General features: G+C 38.4%; 1 protein-coding gene across 2 annotated transcripts in view; it reads right to left on the bottom strand.

The window, feature by feature from the left end:
- Positions 1-26118, bottom strand: part of LOC134742107 (sodium- and chloride-dependent GABA transporter ine-like) — a 37915-nt gene extending 11797 nt beyond the window's left edge. For both annotated transcript variants that reach the window (XR_010127922.1, XM_063675058.1), the window contains exons 1-2: positions 25538-26118; positions 3534-3727 (exon numbers count right to left, since the gene is read on the bottom strand). Coding sequence is in view for 1 of the 2 variants with exons in the window: in XM_063675058.1 (XP_063531128.1) it covers positions 3534-3727; positions 25538-25944 (601 nt within the window). In the remaining variant the exon portion in view is untranslated. The remainder of the gene's footprint in view (positions 1-3533; positions 3728-25537) is intronic.

Raw genomic sequence — 26118 nt, 5'->3', positions numbered from 1 at the left:
TGTACGAAGCAAGTGAAGATTATCAAAAAACGCTGGACAAAAATTCAAGGTATGATGGAATATAGTTGACGAAAAGTCACAGAAGCCCATACATTGTAAAATGATTGTATTTTTATTATAAATTACAGATTATTAAAATGAAAGAACTGCCTGAATATGTGCATTTGGTAAAAAGATATCATGCATCGCCGGGTTTGATCGTGTAGTCTTTAGGGCTTGCACCATTGACTAACCCGGGGTTAACCGGTTAAACTTTTTTTTGTTTGACGCAGGGGTAAATGCATTTACGCATCTCACCCTCGGGCTGGGGAAGTCCATTGGGGGGTGGTATGTAAGACTCGCTCCTCCCGTAACTTCCTCTGCTAGCCAGAGGAAGAGGAGGAGAATGAGAATACCCACTAACATCCCCTGCGGCGTTTCCGTCTATGCCGTTGAGGGGGGTGCAATGGGGTCGCGAGCATGTCGACCACGGCACACCCCCAAACCGGTTATACCTGGAGTTATTATGGTTACCAGTACAATTTGACACTGTGTTAACGGTTTAACCGGTTAACCCCGGATTAGTGGGATGGTGCAACTGGCGCTTAAAGATTAAAAATTTGGAAACATTCAAAGCCGTATTAATAAGCAGCCTATTTAACAATAATAAAGATAATGACTAATAATCACTTGATATCTCGAGTTTGCGATGTGTGAAGTATCAATTTACCGAAGGAATCAGCTGTAATTCACACCACATTGTCGTGTAGCTTAGTTTGTGTGATGGTACCTCGGTGTCAACTAGCCGCAGTTAGCGCGCTGGGACACAAACAAATCTCGGACACGATCTCACGATTTGTTGAATACAAAACATATCCTACTCCACTTATCGTGATTTACTCGTATCTCTAATTCGATACTGCCAAACTTACGTAGATTGATTACGATAATGACGTGTCTATTTTTACCGGAATAATACAGATAGCATTTTGCTTGAGACCATAACGTGACGGAGTGACTCAGGAGGGTTTGGTAACGCTGAGTTTACTTCAATTGTTTGTCGAAAACACTAAATACTTATAGTCATACTCGTACGTATAGTCTACTCGACAAACTGAAAACGATGAAAAATAGAGATATCTACTAGGTACTCCTAAAGCTACGTGTCATACCGTGTTGGGTTCGGAATGATGTATGGAAAAAAATATTCGAAGCGTTTATTAGCAGACAAAAAATTCAAAAGTATAGGAAAAAAAAGCTGAAAAAATAAAATATTAATTTTTTCACCAATATCTCAAAAAGTGTTGAAACAAAATATGTATTATTAAAGAGGAGGTAATTTCCTCCCCAAAAAAAAGTCCCTACTTGATGAAGAACTATATCTCTATTATTTATATTTTATACTTTTTATTCAACGCTGAACACAGTAGTGTAAAATCGAGTAGGTAATATTCAATATAATTTTAAAGATATAAAGATTTGTCGACGGGCCTAATAGAGGCCTCGGGCGACCAGAGGGCTGGCCACTATTTCGCACAGCATATTAGTATCGCTACACAGCGAGAAAATACGGCCAGCCTTCTGGGCACTTTGCCCGTTGACGGCGATTTAGGCCAACATTTTTACCTATAGGTTAAGTTTTATTATGTTTGATTTTGTTATTTTCTTTTAAAGATATTAAATATTCAATTAAAAATTTGAAAAATTGATGGTGTATTTTAAACATGTCAAAGAATGTAACACTGTTAGAAATTTATCTTAAAGTTGTTTTTTCAACAAGTTCCATTTAGCCCATTCTGACAGAACGGTAACTACGGAACTACATTGAGCATGCTCTTGGTCGTTTTTTAGGGTTCCGTACCCAGAGGGTAAAAACGGGACCCTATTACTAAGACTCCACTGTCCGTCTGTCTGTCCGTCCGTCTGTCACCAGGCTGTATCTCATGAACCGTGATAGCTAGACAGTTGAAATTTTCACTGATGATGTATTTCCGTTGCCGCTATAACAACAAATACTAAAAAGTACGAAACCCTCGGTGGTCGAGTCCGACTCGCCGTTGTCCGGTTTTTTTTCAATATATTACATACTACACGCCTACCTACAGCTACAGCTACTTATACATATGTTCGTGATCACCTGTTAAAACTTCTCTTTTTGATACTCCAGTCGGTAGGTTTGAAAGAAAAATATGTATCTAAACAGGCATTTACGCGCTAATAATTTTGATTTTGTACAATGTTAATATACCTACACTATTGTTATTGTTTATTGAGTAGTGCATGTCATTACACTCGCGAAATACGACGTTTCATTTTTCAAATATGGTTCAGACGTTTGCTATGAGCTGTGAAGGAACATAACTTTAGTTTTGATTCTTCGTACCTACTAATACGAGTATTATTAATCATAAAGTTATTCTGCCTGTCTGTCAGTTCCATCTTGATGCTTAATCCGCTGAACCAAAATAAAATTTGGTATGGCGCTAGTCCCGTGAAAGGACATAGTTTTTTTATATAATGGAAATCATCATTTCACTCAGACGAAGTCTTCAAGACAATTCAGAACAATTCTTCTCACTGAACAATTACCTACTAGCTAGTAGAATAAACAGCTGAATAATAAATATATATTATCCTATGGATACACATATAAATATACCTATTGCTTTTTTCACTTCTTCACGTGGGGTAAAAACCACGTCGAACGATTAGCATTAGAACGCCAATCATGGTGGTTTTTAGGTACCCTACTTTTGGCATGGGAACTTACGATGTCGAATTTAAAAACCGGCCAAGTGCGAGTCGGACTCCCGCACCGAGGGTTCCGTACTTTTTGTATTTGTTGTTATAGCGGCAACAGAAATACATCATCTGTGAAAATTTCAACTGTCTAGCTATCACGGTTGATGAGATACAGCCTGGTGACAGACAGACAGACGGACAGCAGAGTCTTAGTAATAGGGTCCCGTTTTTACCCTTTGGGTACGGAACCCTAAAAATGACGGAGATTATTGCCATACTCTGGGTCTGGGCCTTGCGTCCCGGATAGACGCATTAGTAAGCAATACAAACAAGATAATGTGCCAGTCTGCCAGTAAATATCATAAATAATCATAATAATACCTTTCATTAGTGTCAATGTCCTCATGGTCGCCTTAATTTATGATTCCGTGACATCGTGTAAGGATAATTTTTACCAAAGTGATAATAAAATGGTCGCGGAACATTCTGTAGAGATCGCGGTGCAATGCCACGAAGATCACGACGTTATTGTCATCCTAATGAGTGATTTAGCGTCGTCCGGCGACAGCATAACTTGTTAACATTAGCGTCGAATGAGTGTTAAATGGTCTGTGCAAAAATTGCGCTCGTCGCTAAAACATATGCTTAGATAGCTTCGTGTACATAATATATATATATTATGATTAACGCTTCGGAAACGACCGAACCGGACCGACTTCAATTTGTTTATTTTTGCGGGCAAAAATATATAAACCACAATTATCTCTGTTCGTTCTCGTTAATGAGTAAAACTTGGCAGTTGGTAATCTTACCTCCCCCGCTTTTGTAGCAGAGGTATGGGAAGCGCCACACATTGCCCAAGCCGACGGAGTAGCCTACACAAGCTAGCACGAACTGTATCTTGTTTGGCCAGAATGGCCGTCGTGGTTTGAGATGGTCCGTTTCTGCATCCTCCTCTTCCTCATCGCATTCGCTTTCGTGAGACCCCGTGTCTTCATCCGGCGGCCTGTAAATTAGAAATAAAATGTTAAAAAGTTGCTGTAGTTTACTGACGAATGAAGTTTCTTCTACTACTTTTATCTAAATTCTCTTTAGCGTTGACCAATTAACCTAAAAAATTACGCGCCGCTATTTATAATTAGTCTTTTTAACGAATTCACAGAGTGTATTGTAAAAATGTACACATGGTGGATGATGTACCTAGTCAACTCATTCTATCAGGTTTTTACATGCGTTTGTTGTAAATATTTCCTCAAAGTGTATAGAGTCGCAAATCACATGTATATTTGTGAAATGCACGTGTAGTCGTGTATTTCTGTATATGGGGTCATCATTAAACCGAAAGTTAATGCCAAATGACATCCATTTGTCACTAGGTAAATGGAAAATTAAACATGATAATGATAACTTAAGTCGGGCTTTACTAAACGCCTCCTATAGTTTCGGACTGCTGACTCTGCATACGGCAGCGAGGTTAGGTCCTAACCTTTATGGCTTACTTTTTTCTACTCTTCAAGTCCTAATACTTTACCAAAATATAACTTTTGTACTACTTGTTAGATCCTAACATATCAATTAGCCCGCGTAAGGATAATAAGTATTTAATTAATGATATCATTTTTATACTTAATTGTATTATATTTTTATATGTATCATCATCTTCCTCGCGTTGTCCCGGCATTTTTGCCACGGCTCATGGGAGTCTGGGGTTCGCTTGGCAACTAATCCTAAGAATTGGCGTAGGCACTACTTTTCACGAAAGCGACTGCCATCTGTCCTTCCAACCCAGAGGGGAAACTAGGCCTTGTTGGGATTAGTCCGGTTTCCTCACGATGTTTTCCTTCACCGAAAAGCGACTGGTAAAAATATTAAATATTTCGAACATAAGTTCCGAACTTCCACCTCACTGCTTTAGGTAGTCTAGTAGTATTCCTTTGTACGGGCGATGAGAAAAACTGGTCTCATGTAATGGTTTTTTCATAGAGGTTTTTTTTTTAAATGTATTGTTAACTTCATTTTTTTACTAGAGGTTTTTTAGTAATATGCTGAGTATCCTAATGTACTTCACAGTATTTCATTGCAATATTCGTCATATATTTGTATAAAATGACTAGTAAAATGTGCAATCTACAAACTAACCTATATTGTTTACTTTATACGAGCTCATACAAAAACACTCGAAGGTGATATATTATTGGCCGGTACTGTATATAAATATGTAAATATTAGTCAATCATGATAATGAACATATCTTCAAGTAGATAAGTACGAGTAAGTAGGCAACGATGAGGTGTTTTAATTTGTAGTGACATGTTTACATAACTAATTAAATAGGCAGGTACCTTCTCGACTAGGTGCAGATAACGACGACATTGTCATGCATGTCAAATTAAAGCTAGAACTTATCCCATTTTGTGCATTTATTTGTGTTTGTTATGTAGCGAAACCGTGTTTGTAATAAAATCTTATAGTTACATTTCTGTGAACGTTGTTCGTATCTAAAGTCAGTCAAATGTGTATATTTTTATGTCATAGAGGTAGACTATAATAGAGCCGGAAGGTGCCCATAGGAACTCTGCAATAAATCAACGTAACCCCATCGTACTATTTGCGTAGTTTACCGTGAAAAGTACAGTTGGCAGTAAAACATTTTTTGACACTTACCATAAGACTCATTTTTGGAACAGGACTGTATGTTTTAGAAGTTGCTTGTCGACCGCCATCTTGGTGATATCGAGTCGTGATTATTATTTTGTTTTTGCTCATTAACGTTGTTTAAATTGTAATACTGATAGCCAGTAAAATAATGTGGAAGTGTGCGGATAATGAAGAATTAATCTAGATACGAGTTTATCCATCGTTCTGGCGTCAACGCCAAGTAGCTCCACGTGGCCCTTGTATATGTCCTGCTATCGGTTTACAAGAGCTAATAACCGTACACTGTCTTGTACTAACCGTACAATATTCGTCTATATTATAGCTCTTTATACCTTAACACTGGCTAAATTGTCCCAATGGACTGAAACTAAAAACTGAACCGAACTGTATGTTTTAATATAAGTTTTAAATGGATTATGTATTGTGTTCCTTCAACGCGCGGAAGAATAATGATAGTGGCTCTACGGTAACTGTTTAACCTTGTCACTTGTCTGGTTTTAAAGATGGATAACTCGTGGAGCTGTAGATTAAAGTAACGTCATTTAGAGCTCAAGGGATTTAATTCTGACACCGATTAAGGAATTTTTCCTGATTATGAAATATAGATCGTAGAAAATTGTAGTATCCGATTAATTAGAATAATTAGTTTACCAATTATACATAACTTTGATCATGGCTTTGAGTTATTTGTGTGAACTCTGATGTACCTACAATAAAGAATAAGAAAATATCGTAAATACAAAATTCTATTTAGATTTAGAACTTCGAGATTAGAATGGATGTAGTAATTCAAAACATCTCTTTAAATAAGTAAAACACTTTAGTAACTACCGAGATATCACATATCATTCACACAAGTAACGTATTTTTCGGTTGTGAAAAATAATTTCATGCGTTAAGTAAGTAAAGAATACGTATTTCGATCATTAATCAGTTAGTGATAGAGCGTATGATTCATGACCGTCGTTCATTGTTGATTCCAAGATAAAATGCATGATATCAAAGTTGCAACCTTTTCGTTTCCAGTGAATTAAGGTCATGTCGGCCAAGGCGCGCAAGATGTAAAGCTAATGGGATTTTGAATGGGAATGATTTGAGCGCACGTTCTTATTGATAATGAAGTTGTGTTCTCATATTTTCAGTTCTTTTCTTTTCACTTTAAGTGTACAGTCGAGGGCATAAATATATGTATACATTCCCAAAGTTTCAAAAATATGTGTACGCTCTTACACCTTAGACAATAAAGTCGTGTTCATATATTTTTGAGCCATTTGTCTGGATCGATATTTTTGCTTCGTCTGTACCAAAAAATGCACTCGAAAATGTATTAATGTCAAACAGATGATATACGAACCGACAATTGAAAGCGTAAGTCACTCGGCGTAACATGATAATTTTTTTTTTTTTTCGATTTGATTGCTACATCATGGCTACATCACTCATTCTCACATTAGCACTTGAGTGCTTCCAACAGTAGCTCGGAATACGATAATTAGCACTCAATTCAGTACTTAAGGTCCAACAAGCCAGTGAACTCCAAATGATCGTCACTGAGTTGGTGAAGTAAAATAAACCATTCCGAAATAAATAAAAGTTTTGTTTAAGTTTTACATCGGATAATTTGTTTGACGGCCCCCGACCCCAGGGCAGACCAAAAAAGCGACGGCTCGATGTCGTGAAAGCCGATATGAGCGTAAACGGGCTCACACGAGAGGACGCCCAGGATCGCGCAAAGTTGAGAAAGGCTAATAGGAAAGCAGACCCTGGCAAAGGCCGGGATAACGCTAGGTAGAAGAAGAAGAATTTGTTTGAACAATATTTTTGACGCTATTTTGCGAGTTAAGTGCCTATGAAAGAGGCAAAATAACCGCCCTTATTTTACTAGGGTCCCGGGTAGAGATGGGTAGTGAGTAAATACTCAAGAGTAAATACCGAGTAAATACTCAGTATTTACTCAATTTACCCGTATTTACTCGTTTATACCCAATTTGGTGGGTATAAACTATTTAGAGTGCTGACACTTCTGACAGGGTATAGAAATCTGAAATAAATGTGTATTTTGTACTGGATTTAGTAGTCCAATTAGTAAAAAAATATATTTTAAGAGGGGCGTTCCATACATGTAACTAAGTGTCACAATAAAAAAAATCTAAAACCACCAACGTGTGGCACATCATTAAATTGGTCTTTAAAAATAACTTCAATGTTATTATGCACTTTTTTCGATAAATTTATTACTTTTGGAAAAAAACCGTTTCCAAAGGCCAAAATAATGTTCATCCCTCTATAACTTTTGGAACAAAGTTTAATAAAATATGAAAAAATAGCAAGAGAATAGACCCTAGAAAACACTTTGAGAAAAAAATATTTTAAACATGATCGGTCGGGTCATTTTTGAGTTTTCATTAAAAAAACTCTTCATAAAAGGACGTAAGTGCCGCGAAAACACGTAATTTGGCGTGTACGGGGATTCAGGATTCTAAAAGGCGGACCTGTGGATTCTATTCCAGTCCTCAGTCACTTATTTTAATGGGAGAGTGGAACCCAGCGTGGAACGACGCTTTTTAAGCAGCAGTTGGCCGCAACTAGATGGGTAGTTAGTAAAAACCCACCAAATATTTACCTAAAATACCCGTATTTGCCGTATACCGTAACTATGTATTTAGTGTGGTTAAAATATGATTTAATTATAGTCGTTAGTTTTCAGGCTGGCCCTTTCGGTTAACTCTTTGTCTATTGTAAGTAAAACCGCACGTGCTACTACCTGCAAAAAAAAGAATCGCTAACTTTGACCGCGTATACTATACGGCTGTACTATGTATAGTCGTTAATTTTCAAGCTGGCCCTTGCAGCTAACTCATTGTCTATTGTAAGTTAAACCGCACGTGCTACTCACTCAATAAAAAACGGTTCGGTCAATTTAATCGGTTATTGAATTACAATTTCTATGGAACTTGCAATAAGATTCAAAATGAACTACGGAAAAATTGCGAGGCTGTGTGGGGTCCCTCTACGGTTACTGAGTTTCGGCGAGTCGAACGCTACAGAACCAGTCTAAAATATGTCAACGAGATGCGTAACAAAGGCGCATTATCTGATATAAAATATATATTTATCGGAGAGCTTACTTACACTGGTTTTTGAGCGTTGGCCTAGGGGGTCATCCATAAATTACATCACACGAATTTAGTGATTTCACATTTGGCAATCCCGTTCCCTCTCGTGTGACTTCACATATTTGACAATTTTGTTTTCAAAGAAATTAGCAAATTGAATGAAATATAGTTATTTTAATAAAAATATTTTAAATAATAGGAATATTAGAAATTTTATGACACGAAACCGATACGATATACCGTTTCAAAAACTAGCTTATTTAGTTGTATCGCGAATACAAACAATCAAAACAATTTTCGACTACAAGTGAAGTTAAAGTGACGTCACAAAGTTTGTAACTCCTCTCCCCCTCCTCCCTAATTAATAGTTTTCCATTGTAATTGCCACGTATTTAACCGGTCGACTAATTAATCGAATTTGGGTAGTTTAAAAAAAATATGGGTGCTTTTTTATTTTTAGTTAGCCTACTTTGGTGTCCCACTGCTGGGCAAAGGCCTCCCCTCGTTTTTTCCATTCGACCCTGTCATCGGCATTTTCCCACCATTTGGGGTAGAATGCGTCCAAGTCGTCCCGCCATCTCCTTTTCGGTCTGCCTGAACCCCGGCCTGCACCGTCTATGGTGTTCCGTGGGTCCCACTCAGTAACCATTTTAGCCATGGGTACTCAAATTAATAAATTGGCAACAAAAACGGAGCCTTAAATTAATCAATATGAGTTGTATTTTTATGAATTTTGGCCACAATGCCAGGAAAGACAGTGATAACCTGGAAAAGCTGGTAATCACTGGTAAAATCGAAGGCGATAAGCCGAGACGCAGGAGCCCAATGCGGTGGACAGACCAAATTCGCTCAGCCCTTGATGTAACGCTCCACGGTGCCCTACACTCGGCGACAGACAGAAAGAAGTAGCGGCAAATTGTCCAAGAGAAGCTAGAAGTTACCTAGAAGTGACCACGACCCTCAGTGATGAGGTAACCGATAAAAGGAGGAGGAGGAGACCATATTTTAAAAAGAAATAAAACAATCTAAAATATTATACACAGCCAAATTATATTATTATATGCCCAATGAAAGTTCGTGTTTAATATTTTAGATTACCGAATATTGATAAGACAATAGCGTATTTGACTGTATTTAAAATTAATTATTTTACATCATGCATAAAATAAAGCACCAGAAGATTAATAGAGAAACGTAGACAGCAGTTATTTTTAGACACAATTTCTATTTTAAAGCCCGTATAAAACAATAAAGAGTACGTAATTTGATTGTGACGTCACATGCTAGTGTTTTATATAAATTCCGTAGTAGCAAAATCGTTTTGACAGTTCGAAAAAAGAAACTGATTTGACTAGTAGTCAAATACCTTATTAGAATTATATGCCAATGACCGAACCTTTTTTGCAGGTAGTAGCACGTGCGGTTTTACTTACAATAGACAAAGAGTTAGCCGTAAGAACTACTATAAATACTATGTAACAATCGCCGCGCTATCTGGTAAGAGCTATATTGTAAAGTATTTTCGTCGCAGTTTTATTTTAATAAAGAACTGGTTAAAAACTGTATAATATGTGAATCAGCTTGCAACATGCACTTATCTAGAACGTAAGTAAATAAGTAACTTTGAATGTAATTAAGTACCTTCTTATTTAAAACAAAATTGTTAACTATACTTTATCACGTCTATATCCGCTAAATTCCAAATTACCTCTCACTGATAATCACCTTTTTGCCCAACACTAAGCGTAATAAGCTTCTTACAACATAAATATCATTAATACACGTTAACACAATTAAATAAAAACCAATTTAGTACTTAAATCTCACCAAAATATTGAAATTTTGTTAATAATCGTTTTTACTCACCAAAATGAGTAAATACGAGTATTTACTGTATGCTTTGAGTAAATACTGAGTAAATACTCAGTATTTACTCACCCCTACCCATCTCTAGTCCCGGGTAGTTTAAATTAGTAAATTCCTAATCGTTTGGGTTACGTATTGAATATTGAAATTGGCTTCGAACAACATATAAACCTAACCTGCAGCACGTAACCGTATACAGGATGAGCAAGGAAAATGGAAATAAAATAATTTTATTCAGTATTGTCATAAATTCAATAACGGCTTCAGGATGCTGTTGGGGCTACCACGCTTTTGCAGTGCATCAGGCATGTTTGCGGAAGCACGAATGGACGATTTTCATGCCATAATGAGAAAAAGAATCGCCTCTCAAATGTATCGCCTGCGGGGTAGCACCAACAGCTTGCTGGTAGATATAGCCGAGAGGTGGGATTGTCCGTTTTTTAGCCACTGGGCGTCGGCTCATCGTCCTGTTTACCGGGACCCCAAATAAGTAAAAAAAAACTGTAATACCTAGGTTAAGATGTACTAACTCTAATATTATAAGTCTGTATATAACTAACAATCTATGGGCAATCTGGCCTGAAATAAAGAATTTTAATATTATTATTATTATTATAAATCCTTACACGTGACCTGCATACATGCACGACTATATTTTTTAACCGATTGAAAAAAGGAGTTTTTTAATTAGGTCACCTGGATCTTTTTTTGTGTATGTTTCCCGATATTTCAAGCACTGGTAGATCGATTAGGAATATTATTTTCACCACACCAACGGGTAAAGGCTCTCTTGATTGTTCAAAAACTGATAGAAAGTTGCATTTTATCCACATGTGGGTCAAAGTAATCTGATGCAAATTTTGAGTTGTTTCCTTATGTTGGCTAGTAGAATTGACTTTTAAATGATGATTTTGAAAATAACGTTCATTGCATTGTTCCTTGCATTGGTGTGGTGAAAATTTTTGTGTTTTATTCGGTGGCAAAATTTGTTTTATCTTCGTGCCTTGAAATCCTCGCAACGCTATGCTCGTGGTTCAATTTTGGAATTTTTCGTAAAACAAATAACTATTATTTGCTTGAAAGGACATCTTTGGCAGTTGGTCTCATTGTTATCGTGACAGCTTAGTAGTATCCAATAATGGGTTCAGGAAGATATTGCGTTGCGGGAGCTCTCTCTTATATTATTATTATACGCATATATATTGATATGTGCATTTTTCTTGAAAATTCTTATTTGGAGAAGCGGAACTGCTGATGGAGATCATTAAATTATCGGTCGAATATTTTAATGTTAAATAAAAGATTATTCACACTAATACCTAAATCACAATAATGCATCCCTAAATAGCAAGCCTACTAAGGTGGGGACGCCCACCCCCGCGACAAGGACGCGCCGGCCGGGTATTGCTTAAGTGAGGGATAGAGAAGGTCACTCTAACCCCCCAGAAGCCGGGTTAATGGCCAAGTTTGATGCCCTGACCAAAGGCAAGGTGTGCGGGTGGCGAAGTTCGGTCGGGGACCCAGTGCTGCGGGGTATAACGCGGTCCCCTGCCCAGGGTTACGGGTGAAGACCCTAACGGCGATGTCATCGGAGAGGAAGGGCTTCGGTACGGTGTACATTGGCGGATGGGGCAACGGATCTGGAGTACCGTAGGCGACAGTAGGGTCCAACCCGAACAAGTCGGCAACTCCTGCAGCCGAATCAGCTCCGCACGTAATGACCAGCTTCATTCCTGTGGGCCAAGCTGACTAGGTCGAGAGGGGGTCTCGGATGCTGGGCAAGTTCGTGATCCCAAACTGCGTCCCAGGCATGCAGCGCCTGTGGAGAGGACACTCCACCCAAGCCTGAAAAGGTGCGGATTACAACACGGGGAGTCGCAGTCACCGGTGATAAGCTTTGCGCTAATAGGCGTGTGCGCGGGCGCCAGGGGTGACTCCTGACGGTAGGATAGTCCATCGCGGCTAATTGACCAGTTACCGCCTGCCTCAGCTGGGCAGCCCCCGGCCAATAAGGTACTGGTCCGCCTCTCATCCTGCGCTTTTATAGGTGTGTGGAGCAGCAGGCATGTCACAGTGTCTGAAACAGGATGGGTATCTAATGCACCTGACAAAACAATGAGAAGGAAAAATAATTACACAAACGTCGTTAATATTATGCGATTCGCCACATGGAACGTGAGAACCATGCTTGACGGAACCGACAATACATCATCGGCCACCGACGGTGCACCAGAACTCAGGAAGACTGCCCTTATAGATAGAGAACTTCTCCGTCTCCGTATTGACGTAGCCGCACTGCAGGAGACCCGTCTTCTTGGCGAGGGCAGCATCCGTGAAGACAATTACACCTTTTTCTGGAAGGGAAAAATGACGGCGATAGACGTGAGCACGGTGTTGGGTTCGCTGTTCGTAACAGCTTACTTAGATGTTTTGATACACCTACATGTATGTCCGAACGCATAATGGCACTAAGACTAATGTCAACAACAGGTCCCATTACTCTTGTTTCAGCCTATGCACCAACCTTAAAAGCTCCTGCCGATGTCAAAGACAACTTCTATGAAGATCTACGTCAGTGTCTGGAAAATGTTTGCACATCCGACAAACTCCTATTACTCGGCGATTTTAATGCGAGAATAGGAAACAAAGCTGAGGACTGGCCGGAATGCATCGGTAATCACGGAATTGGCAATGTCAATGAAAACGGACAGCGCTTGCTGGAGCTCTGCGCGTCTCTGTCATTGTGTGTGACGAACACTTACTTTAAGAATGCACCTATTCGCAAGGTATCATGGAAACACCCACGCTCAGGTCACTGGCATCAGATCGACTATATTATCACAAGGAGAACGGACCTGCGGGATATACTTAACTCCCGTACATATCACAGTGCTAACTGCAACACAGATCATTCCTTGATTATGGCTAAATCACGTCTAATTCCAAAGAAAATTCACTCTGCTAAGAAAGCGCCTTGTAAAATTGCATTGAACACCGCCGCTATGCTAGACAAGAACTTATGTAAAGACCTAGAAAAACTAATTGAACACAAACTTAGTAACGGAATTCTGGAATCATCTGCTAACGCTGAAGAAATGTGGCAATTGATAAAGAGGGAAATAACGCAGACATCCGAAAAGGTGTTCGGCAAGAAAGGAAAGATTTCCAGTGACTGGTTTGGGGAGTATGAACACATTCTGCTACCATTAATTGAGCGGAAACGTACAGCTTACATAAACCTATTGAACAGCCATAGAGATCCTGCAAGACAAGCTGCATACAAGGCAGCCAAAGCAGAAGTGCAACGCACCAGTCGCAGTTGTGCGAATGAGTACTGGGTTAAACTCTGCCAGTCTATACAGCAATGTCGGGATGTGGGTGACTTTAGGGGCATGTACCAGGGAATAAAATCAGCAATCGGCCCGACAAAACGTAAACGTGCAGCGATCAAGGACCTCGATGGAAATCCGATTACCGAGAAAGCTAAGGAACTTGATAGATGGGCACAACACTACTCAAACCTGTTCTCTCAAGAAGTGTCTATGCACCCCGCCACACTGGCTAATTTGAGTTTTCGATCGGCGGTGACTGAGCTTGACAACCCCCCCACAGGCGAAGAATTCTTTGAAGCTCTCCAGAGTCTGAAATTGGGTAAAAGTACAGGTCTTGATAACTTACCTGCTGAACTTGTGAAAATCGGTTGCGTTTCTTCTCCCCTGTACACTCTCTTACTGCGCTGTTGGGATGAGGGAACTATTCCTCAAGACATGAGAGATGCGGATGTCATTACCCTATATAAAGGCAAAGGAGATAGAGGAGACTGTAATAACTACAGGGGCATATCCTTGCTAAGCATTGCAGGAAAGGCATTTGCAAAAGTTGTTTTGCGAAGACTGAACACCTTAGCCTCCCGGATCTTCCCCGAGTCGCAGTGCGGGTTCAGAGCTGGCCGTTCGACCAATGACATGATATTTACTCTCCGGCAACTGCAGGAAAAATCTCGTGAACATCGTGTACCGCTGTATATGGCCTTTGTCGATCTCAACAAGGCATTTGATACCGTGAGTAGGGATGGTCTATATGAAGTATTGAGCGGAATTGGATGTCCTCCTAAACTTTTATCAATCATCAAGTCCTTCCATGATGGCATGAATGCCTCCGTCATATTTGATGGTGAAAAGTCGGTGCCTTTTCGCGTAAACCGTGGAGTCAGACAAGGCTGTGTGCTAGCACCTACCCTCTTTAATATCTTCTTCTCGGCTCTGCTTCTGACTGCTTTTGAGGAGTGCGATGTCGGAGTACACCTGCATACTAGAAAGGATGGGAAACTGTACAATATTAGTCTTCTCAAGTCCAAAAACAAGCGTCTAGACGTAATTGCTAGAGAACTTCTGTATGCGGATGATGCTGCACTAGTTGCAAACTCTGAAAGCGAACTTCAGGAGTTGGTGACACGTTTTGGTCGCGCCTGTCGACTGTTTTCTATGAGCGTCAACACCAAGAAGACTGTCATCATGGTGCAAGGCGTAAGCCAATCTCCGAGGATCATACTCGACGGTGCTGTACTCGATGTTGTGGACCATTTCTGCTATCTTGGCTCTACTACCTCGCAGTCTCTATCTAGCGACAAGGAGATTGATACTCGGATAGGCAGAGCATCAACTGTTTTTGGGAAGCTTTTTGCGCGCGTATGGAGAAACCGTATGCTCACTACTTACACCAAAGTCCTTGTATACCAGACCTGCGTACTAAGTGTATTGCTGTACGCATCGGAAACATGGACTACATACGCGAAACAAGAACGCAAGCTCAACGCTTTCCACATGCGCTGCCTGAGGACTATTCTTGGAGTTACTTGGCAAGATAAGATTAGCAACGAGGTAGTGCTCTCAAGAACGCATTGTTGCAGCCTAACTGCTATGTTAAAGCAGAGAAGACTTCGCTGGCTCGGTCACGTACATCGCATGGACCCTGAGAGACTACCACGCCAAGTTATGCTGGGTCAGATAGCGGACGTAAAAAGACCTGTTGGGCGTCCAGCTCTACGGTTTAAGGACTCCTGTAAGCGGGACATGGACAGTTTTGGCATTCGGACCGACAGTTGGGAGAAACGTGCTGAAATGAGACCGGAATGGCGTCACGACATTAAGGTCGGAACATCAAAGCACGACGATGACTGGCTGGAGAACCTTAAGCAGAAAAGTCTTCGTCGTGCTCTACCACCTCCTGCGGACTCGCGTTTTGTGTGCGATCGATGTGGCAAGAAATGCCGCGCTGCGATAGGACTTTACAGCCATCAACGGCGATGCAGGACCCCATAAACCCACAAGCGCCGCAACAAGCATCTACAACAGATGATGTGGCCAATGATGATGATGATGATGAAATAGCAAGCACACTGTCTATTGCGGCGGTAGTATTGGAACAGTAGAACTGCCTTTATCTCTTACTCTCAACTTGTATTCATGGAGTTATCGCATTTGGGCCAATTATTATAATTATGTTGGCGTTATATATCTTTCCTGTGGACATAATAACATAAATGAGCTTAAAGTCTAATTTCCTTGCTTAGACCCTGACCCTTATGTTCAAAACTTGTACTTCTTAAAAACTGTATGAATAAAGCATTAGTATATATAATACGAGTACCTACCTATAGGTACTATACCCAAATCGTTAAGTATAATTGTCCACATGAAAACCGACCGTTTTCCGGAATTATTATTACCTATTTAGCCTACCTATTGTCTCATATTGAGCCTGGAGGTTATTACAATAAGTATTAACCATTATTTTTATTTACTTTTTATTTTTACTGAAATTTAAGGCTTTTGGCAAACGTCGAAATACTCGAAATGCATTTTCCTATATAATTGTCGCTATATGCATTAATTTAATTGCAATTTAGCTATATGAAAAACGTCTAGCGTACAATTTTTTAAAGTAGGCATAGGTATGTACTGTACGCGGCAGAAAGTACATTGTTTACGTATGATATAAAACAAATACAAAGAAGTATTTTAGTTTCATCTGGAAGTGCGATAAAGTGATTTATTGATGTCTGTGCAACAGACATTCATAACTGATAATGTAACTTGTGAATGTGAATAAGACAAAGCAATTTATTATGGTTAGTTTTGTCATTGTATTGTATAGGTAATATGAATTATGTACATAGTGCGTGCTGTGGTCAAGTAAAACTTATAATTAGTTTTCCACTAGGTACCCTTTAGTTACATCTTTTATGTTAAGATCGGTTAATTCAGTAGGTAATATATTTATATGTTCAAACCTTCAACTATTTTTGATATTGATTTGAACTTTACACAGTCTTATAAATAAGTAGCTACCTACCTGACTTCTATCAAAAATTTATGAGTTAGGGGCAGCTTTCCTCAATCGTACTCTACTAACTCTATGGAAATACACAGAGATTTCTTTGGAATGACTAGTCAGTTTAAGGGTTCCGTACCTCAAAAGGAAAAAACCGAACCAATAGAGCGTTTTCACATTGTCCGATCCGATATCGGATGTAGGATCCGACCTCCGCGTAGTCAGGCCGCGGGGGCGCGCCCGGGCCCCGTCTATAGCGGTCACTCACACTGCGACAAGCACTATGCCTACATGCCTACACATACGCACACACTCCGGTGTTGCAGGCGTCCATAGACTACGGTAACTGCTTACCATCAGGCGGGCCGTGTGCTTGATTGCCACCGACGTGGTATAAAAAAAAAAACAAACAAATATTATCGGCCCGACAGCTGACGGGGGGCTCCGACCTCCGAGACATGGCTGAATTTATCGAAAGCGCCTTTCCAATATCGGATGTCGGAAGGCGCCTATGACAAAAACAGCTGCAGGAGAGTGCCATATATCTTACATGTTACTTCCTTCCGACATCCGATATCGGATCGGACAATGTGAAAACGCTCTATTTATATATAAGATCACTTTGTTGTCCGTCCGTCCGTCTGTCTGTTAAGACCCTTTATCTCGGGAACGGGTAGAGGTATCGACTTGAAATTAAAACCATGCTCAGGTCTACAGCCCCTTGAAGCGGTGAAAAAATGAAACTTCTAAGTTAACGTAAAAAAAGGATACGGCTGTTTATGCCACAAAATATACGTATATTTCGAAACTCTCGAGGGAATCACAATTTATAGGGTACTTCCCGTTGACCTAGAACTATGAAATTTGGCAAGTAACATCGTCTTACACTACAAGTACAGGAAATAATCTGAAAACTATAAATTTGTCAAAAAAAAAGTTAAATTTGTACGGAACCCTCGGTGGGCGAGTCCGACTCTCACTTGGTCGGTTTTTTTATCAAATACAAGTGGTGTTTAGTTAGTAGGTATTTTGGATATATGTAAAGTTAAATGTTATTTTACAGGTGCGCGCGCTTATGGTGGTGAGAGAGAAATAACTATGCAGTGAAGGTAAGCAATTATAACATGAATCATCTATGGGTTCATTTCTGCGTGTAATCTTACTTATCTTTGTGTGTATCATCGAATGACAACCAAAAGCCACCAAGTATCAAAAACCTACGTACGAGGTGGGACCTACGTTGGCTACGTTTAAATTTCAGTTCATATTATTCGAAATAAGTTCCAAGAGTAGGAGTGATTTGCTGGACATAGTATCCGTCATACGAACTGGCGAACTGCGGTGCGGTGCGTAATATTAGGTAATTTAGGTATATATAGGTATAAGTATATAATTCGGTTTTAAAATAGTGGTGTACTGTAACGTCGATGTTCAGTGGATAGACACTCAAATTGAATTGAAAGACCTGCTGAAAGATGCCGTTCTATTAATTAATAATTATTCTATAAAAGTTAAATAAGTGTTTTTCCTGTACACGGAAGCATGGAGCAATAGTGAATACCAAAGAGCTTCGATAATTTAATGGAATGTAGGGAGTACACCGAGCTTTATGCTGTCCGCCCCTGTGCCATGGGAGTCGTGGGTTGCACGCAGGAGTATTAGCAGACGGCAGGGTGTAAGGATTGCAGAGAGTTGATATAATCAAAAATATACTAGGAAATACAATCAAAAATAAAACTACTAAAAATATACTAGGCAGTTTGGCGAGGAATATAATTTTAAGAAAATTGTTGTGTTGTACTTTGTGATAAATTAATACAAAAAAAAAACGTTGAAAACGATAGGCTAAATATGGGATGAAACCCGAACGCTTGTATGCTATGTTTTAGCTACCTGCAAACATTTCAGCACCTGAAATCGGCTGTCGCCGGTCCATCAAGTCAAAGGAAAACAGTATTTATTTAGTTTCGACTTACCTATTTGTTTTTATACAAACAAATTATAAATAATTATAGGAATATGAATGGTATAGAAGAGATTTGTGTGTCTCTGTCTATTTGATCTTGCAAATATGCAAAAAAATTGCCATGCCATGAGTGCTTCGATATTAGATATGAATGGATTTTTAAAATAATAAGATATCAAAGAGCCGACTAAAGGGGAACAAAACCCACTTTAATAAACCTGTATAACACTGAATAAGGAAAATAGCGGTAAGGTGTACGACTTTCAAACCGAAGGTCCCGCGTTCGAACCTCGGGTTGTACCAATGACTTTCTTGAAACTTATGTACGAAATATCGTTTAATAAGTATTTATACATTGCTTTTCGGTGAATGATAACATCATGAGGAAGCTGGACTGTTCCCAATAAGGCCTAGTTTCTCCTCTGGTTTGAGGGTCAGATGGCAGTCGCTTGCTTAAAAAACAATCTATGTCAATTCTCGGGATTGGGTTGGCGAGCTTACTCCAGGCTGAGCCACGGCTCACTTGGCAAAATGCCGGGAAAACGAGAGGAGGATTAATACTTGAATAGTAGGTAATAATTATTTAAATCTTACGTAGGTGAGTCCGAAAATTTTGAGATGCTACAAATTTAATTTACCTCTAACAACAAACAAAAACAAACACAGTTGCAAGATCGAAGTGATCCCATAGTGTTCCTTAAACAGAGTTTTGTATTGTACGGAGCACTTAAAATTAACCGATTTCACAAAACAGTTTGCAATCATTTCAATCAGCAGTTCCAGTTCATCAAATGTAATGTGTCAAATGTGTGTTTCCGAAAGAAAGTTACTATGAAAAATACCCAAAACACTAAAGGTATGTACTCTGGTCCTCTTATGAGATCCTGACCTAATGGCAATTAGACCAACTGAGAAGTACACCCTTCCCAAAATGTTTTTCTAAATCGGCTCGGCCATCTTCGAGAAATCAGTGAACGTACAAAAAAAACCGTTAAATTTAAAAACAAAAAAACAAAAAACAGCCGACTTCACTACACAGTATAACCTTTTGGACGCCAATGACCGATATTATACGCACCGTAGGTTCAACGCCTAAGACCGATTAATCGGTCATAGACCACAGAGACAACATAGACCTACATGCATATGCATAAAGTTCAATTTCAGTTTTGACGCTTCGGTGACGTGGCGTCTGGATGACAGCTTTTGTGTTTGACATGGCGTCGAAAAGGTTAAAATACAAATAGCACTTATCTAGAGCCAAACTTTAAGTTCCCTCGATTTTTCCAGGATCCCGTCTTCGGACCCTGGCTTCATCCTTGGGTATTATTGACAATGGAACCAATTAGAAAGCCTATCCTTTCATACAAAATAATATTTTCGCCTCACTAGCTCGGAACGCCGTCTTTTATCCTTTAAAACAAGCGGGTAAAAACGCATTTTGGATGGAGCGTGTTTAAGTAGCTTTTGACAGATAACAAAACGTAAAACGCTCATAATAATGGTTCGTTCGATATTAATTATCATTAAATAAATGGTTTGGACTTTAATAAAAAATACCAAATATAACTTTATAATTAATGATTTTAAGTCAAACCTTAAAATTCCATAAGTTTTTTTTTTTAATGATGTTGCATATAACGCACAAGTTGAGTCGATGCAATTTCAAAACGCATTGTCAGAAATGTCAACATTATCAAGTGTCAACTAAATTTTTACTTTAAAACTTTTCTCACCGACCGACGACCGTTAAAAATACACTACTTTCAGAGTTTCTGTTACAATATCGTAAAAAAACCGGCCAAGTTCGAGTCGGACTCGCGCACCGAGGGTTCCGTACTTTTTAGTATTTGTTGTTATAGCGGCAACAGAAATACATTATCTGTGAAAATTTCAACTATCTAGCTATCACGGATCATGAGATACAGCCTGGTGACAGACGGACAGACGGACAGCGGAGTCTTAGTAATTGGGTCCCGTTTTTACCCTTTGGGTACGGAACCCTAAAAATGAGTGATTCCAGTGGTGAAGATGATCTAACGCCTGTGGATGAAGTTTTGTGTAACACACGGGTGCAAATGTATTTTTCCCCTCACTAGCTCGGAAAGTTGCCGTTTATCCTTCAATACAAGCGGGGAAAAACGCGTTTTATCCACTAGTGGGGAAAGTAATTTGACCTTGGATGGAGCGTGTTTAAGTAGCTTGACAGATAACAAAACGTAAAACGCTCATGATAATGGTTCGTTCGATATTAATTATCATTAAATAAATGGTTTGAGAATATAATAAAAAATACCAAATTTAGCTTTATTTAATGATTTTAAGTCATAAACCTTAAAATTCCATAAGAAACGTTTTTTTTTATAATGATGTTAAATATAATTCTGAACGCACAAGTTGAGTCGATGCAATTTCAAAACGCATCGTTGACATTTCATACATCAGAAATGACAACATTGTCAACAATTTTTTTTACTTAAAACCTTTTCTCACCGACTCGCGTAAAAATACACAACTTCCAGAGTTTTCTGTTACAATATCGTAAAGAAATGAGTGATTCCAGTGATGAAGATGATCTAACGCCTGTGGATGTTGCACTTTCCTCGCTACAGTGAGGTGAAAAGTTTTGTGTTACACACGGGCGCAAATGTATTTTACTTCTCGTGTGTTGAAACACTCGCTACGCTCAGGATTCTATTTTAGAACCACTCGCTTCGCTCGTGGTTCACCTATAGAATCCTTTCGCTTGCTCGTGTTTCAATTCTACACTCGCGGATAAAATACAACTGCACCCTTGTATAACAAATAACTATTTTAATACAGTTGCTCAAAAAGTGCTATTGTAAAAGTGTATATTATAAAAGTGTAATTACCACATTACATTATGTTGAAAAACCGTTCTTAATAAGTTGTCTGAATGGAACGGAACGCCTGTCAAAGAAGAGGCGTATTTTCTTACTGCAAGAATGTTTTAAGTTTCCAAAGGCAACATTCGATATTGTTTTTATAAATATACGATACACAAATAATCGTTAATAACGATATTTAGGTAATAATAGTACAATGTTTTAATATTTACAATTGTTTCTGTCTTATAGAACATGCATTTGAAAAAAAAAACTTTAATTGAAGTGGGTTCAATAATAATAACAAAATCAATTCTAGTCGAATAAAAGCTAGAAAAACACCTCTTCATAATGTCAATGTCAATGATGTCACAGAATGAATAATATAAAAGTTTCGAATTCCATTTCTTGCTTGCTTTTGTTGCTTTTCTTATTTTTTCACAACTGTATTAAAAAACGTCGTTCGATACACGTGCGAAAATGTCATTCTTTACTCGTCCCGTGTCTTGCCACTCGCCTACGGCTCGTGGCAAGATATCTCGGTACTCGTGAAGTAATGTCATGCTTTCCGCACTAGCATCGAAATGTACTATTTTAATACAGTTGCTCAAAAAGTGCTACTTTTCGTGGTTGTTTAGCGTGCGGAAAGTTTGTTTTCGCGAACTAGTGCTTTTTACTTTTCCAATTTTTTTAAATTTTTACTTGTTCCAATTCATGACTACTTATTGATGAGTGTTAATATTAGTTTCCTTTAAACGTCGTAATCAACATAAAAACCTAGTGTTAATGTAAGAATACGAAAAATATGCATATTTCATATTTTATTACTTACCTCTTCATCATTATAAGTATTATAACACGTTTATTTTTTTAATGCTGAAAAACCGTTCTTAATAAGTTGTCTGAATGGAACGGAACGCCTGTCAAAGAAGAGGCGTATTTTCTTACTGCAAGAATGTGTTAAATTTCCAAAGGCAACATTCGATATTGTTTTTATAAATATACGATACACAAATAATCGTAAATAACGATATTTAGGTAATAATAGTACAATGTTTTAATATTTACAATTGTTTCTGTATTAGAACATGCATTTGAAAAAAAAACTTTCATTGAAGTGGGTTTAATAATAATAACAAAATCTATTCTAATAGTCGAATAAAAGCTAGAAAAACACCTCTTTATAATGTTAATGTCAATGATGTCACAGAATTAATAATATAAAAGTTTCGAACTCCATTCCTTACTTGTTGCTTTTCTTATTTTTTCGCAACTGTATTAAAAAAACGTCGTTCGATACACGTGCGGATATGTCATTCTTCACTCGTCCCGAGTCTTGCCACTCGCCTACGGCTCGTGGCATATCTCGGTACTCGTGAAGTAATGACATACTTTCCGCACTATTCGATTTATATCGAAATGTACTATTACTTCTCGTATGTTGTTATTGTTGTGCGTACTCGCTACGCTTAGGATTCTATTTTAGAACTACTCGCTTCGCCCGTGGTTCAACTATAGAATCCTTTCGCTTGCTCGTTTTTCAATTCCACACTCGCGGGTAAAATACAACTTTGCACCCTTGTATAATAAATAACTATTTTCGAAATCGATCTAATTAATTGTTAAAAGGTTCGCCTCTTTTTTTAAAGTGATTTATTCATTCGGAATAACCACCATAATAGATTTTAACCACGCATTTCTGAGGTCAATCATCATATGAGTTTAGGTCAACTGTGGGTCAACTTCACCAAAAAATGTTTTTTTTTGTTTTGCTTTTTTTCCGGTTTTTTGTATGTATTTGTACCCATAAAATGTAAGTAAATGTTATTTGTAAAACTGTCGCTCAAAAAGAATTTTAACTTGTTTTTAGGGTTCCGTACCTCAAAAGGAAAAAACGGAACCCTTATAGGATCACTCGTGCGTCTGTCTGTCTGTCTGTCCGTCTGTCTGTCTGTCTGTCCGTCTATCACAGCCTATTTTCTCCGAAACTACTGGACCAATTAAGTTGAAATTTGGTACACATATGTAAGTTTGTGACCCAAAGATGGACATGTAACGTAAACAAATTAATTTTAAACACGGGGGCCACTTTTGGGGGGTAAATGAGAAAATTAAAAAATAAAGTTTGTCAAACTATATCGTGTTACATATCAAATGAAAGAGCTCATTGTGAGAATCTCAAGTATATTTTTTGTATAATTTTAAGATAAATAGTTTAGAAGTTATTCAAGAAAATAGGCAAAAAATGACCAAATGCCCTTTATCTCCGAAACTACTAGGTCAAAAATTTTGAAAAAAATACACAAAATAGATCTTTACCTATAGATCACCGGAAAACCTATTAGAAATGTGCAGTCAAGTGTAAGTCGGACTTAATTACTTAGTTTTTGATCCGACCCCTACGGGTTTTTTAAAGACATTTCACATAAAAAATACATTGTTTAAATTGTGTAATGTGTAACCCTTGGAACGCGAGTCCGACTTGCACTAGACTAAAACCTAGTTGCTGCAAAGTGTAACTGAAACTTGTCACTTTTTGACTCATATCAATAAGGATAGCAGGATAAGTATTTGAACTAGGTCCCATAGTGGCAACATCGACTCAAAAAAGTCGTTTTGCACTAAGTAACAATAAAAAGATGTTTTTTTTTTACTGGTATTAACTCTGAAACTAGGCGAATTCCAAAAAGTTTATAGGACATTTTAGTCTTTAAATATGATCAGGAATATACTGTTAAAATCTCTCGGGTTCCTCGTGGACTTGGGCATGTTGTATAAGTAGCGATAGAACACTAATAGCCATATACATACGGCAAAACATTTTTTTGCAAAAAATAACTTGAAAGATTGATAATGAAAATAAGCAGTTATTATGCAAATTTTTCTTTGGTGTATTCGGGTAATTCCGAATACACCATAATTTAACGGAATTAAAGGTGGTTTATGGATTTAACCGACATTCTGATCTGACGTATTCGTCATTATATACCTACCCGAAAGTCAAAACTTATTAATGTCATTTATTATGATCGTCTATTCAAACACTACATTATGATATGTTTGTAAATTTAAGAGTGGAAAAATTACTGCCTTGGGTGAGACTTAAACTCACGGCCTCTGGATCGATACTCCAGCGCTCTTAATTAATAAATTTAAAAGTGGAGTAATTTTTTCACTTTTAAATTTATTCTAAGCTTAATAGAATCGTAATTTTAGTAAAAAAATATATATAGAAAGGAAGATGGGTAATTATTTAGCTCTATCATTGTATGAAACATGAGATACGATGGTACATTTCGCATTTTGTCGGTACCGAATAATGGAAAACTATATACTATGTTGAGTTATTAATGTCACTTTTGTTATTATTCATGCTTCTATTGTTTTCCAAATAGTGTTTGATGTGCTTGCCTTTTTAATCCGGTCGGCAATTTTAATCCGTGTTTTTGTTTCGTATCTACACAGAATCAGTTTATTTTGACATCCAGTTATAATTGATACAAATAATTGTACTTGCACAAACAAACGCGAGCTAATCCTTTAATATAATTTATCACTTTTGAATTAGACTTTAATCAGTTGTTCTACTTAAAATCCATCATTAAATACACATTGCTAGCCTCGTTTATTAACTTTTTGGCAAACTAATTTAATATATAATGTCATTAAAAACTCTTAACACAAAGTACAAACATAATTATGATTATTTGATAGGTATATGGAACGTATCTTTGTAATTTGTATGAAGGTACCTAGGTATAATGCAAAGTAGATTATACTTATATTAACTTTAGTAAAATGACTCTACCAAGATAATACAATAAATGACACGGAGTGTAAAGGTGCGAATGGTTGTTTGATAAGAGCAGCTAAATCTAAATAGGATTGTCGGGCAGGGATACCTGGAGCTATGCAGTATCGTTTTCTTCCTATGTACCTAAATGCACATGTGTGCTAAGATTGATAATGATAACTAATTGTCGAGGAACCATAGGTATGTACCTATATCCATTTGTTGACATAATACTCACGTAGGAGGTCGCACTAAATGAAACAGTTCCGTAGGCGAAGTCGGCACTCTTCTAATAACCAATTTACGCCCATCTGTGCATCCCATCCCGATTGATGCCAGAGATCTGACTGAAGGTGCTCCATATTGGTTTGTTCCACACTCGGAGCCTTCGGGGTATGGGGTCACCTGCTCATAGGGGCGCAGGCACCGGGCTGATGCTGCTCCTGAAGCGGTAGACACATCTCGGAGTCTGTGTGTATCGCTAAAGCTCTTCACCTTGCGCATTTGTCCAGAGGGCGTCACGATCGGTGTGGGTGCATTAGTATGGAGAAGCTTTGAACTTTCCTCGTCCGGGTCGTCATATTGGTCTACGTTTATTGCCACGCTGGGCACGGCGGCTTCCGCAGAAGATTCGGCTTTATTCATACTATCGGTTCACAGTGCCATAACTATGATGAATGATGTCGCGTACGTCGCTAGCGACGCGCGACGGCTAAATAATGAACGGACGCAAGCGAACGAGGTCGCTCTTAGCGTGGCGGACACCCGACTGTATTCGTCCGTCAATCGTAGCAATTGGTGAATAACTGCGATTCTGGG

This window comes from Cydia strobilella, chromosome 6, assembly GCF_947568885.1.
Source record: "Cydia strobilella chromosome 6, ilCydStro3.1, whole genome shotgun sequence".
NCBI lineage: Eukaryota > Metazoa > Arthropoda > Insecta > Lepidoptera > Tortricidae > Cydia > Cydia strobilella.
This window is presented reverse-complemented; position numbering and strand designations above follow the sequence as displayed.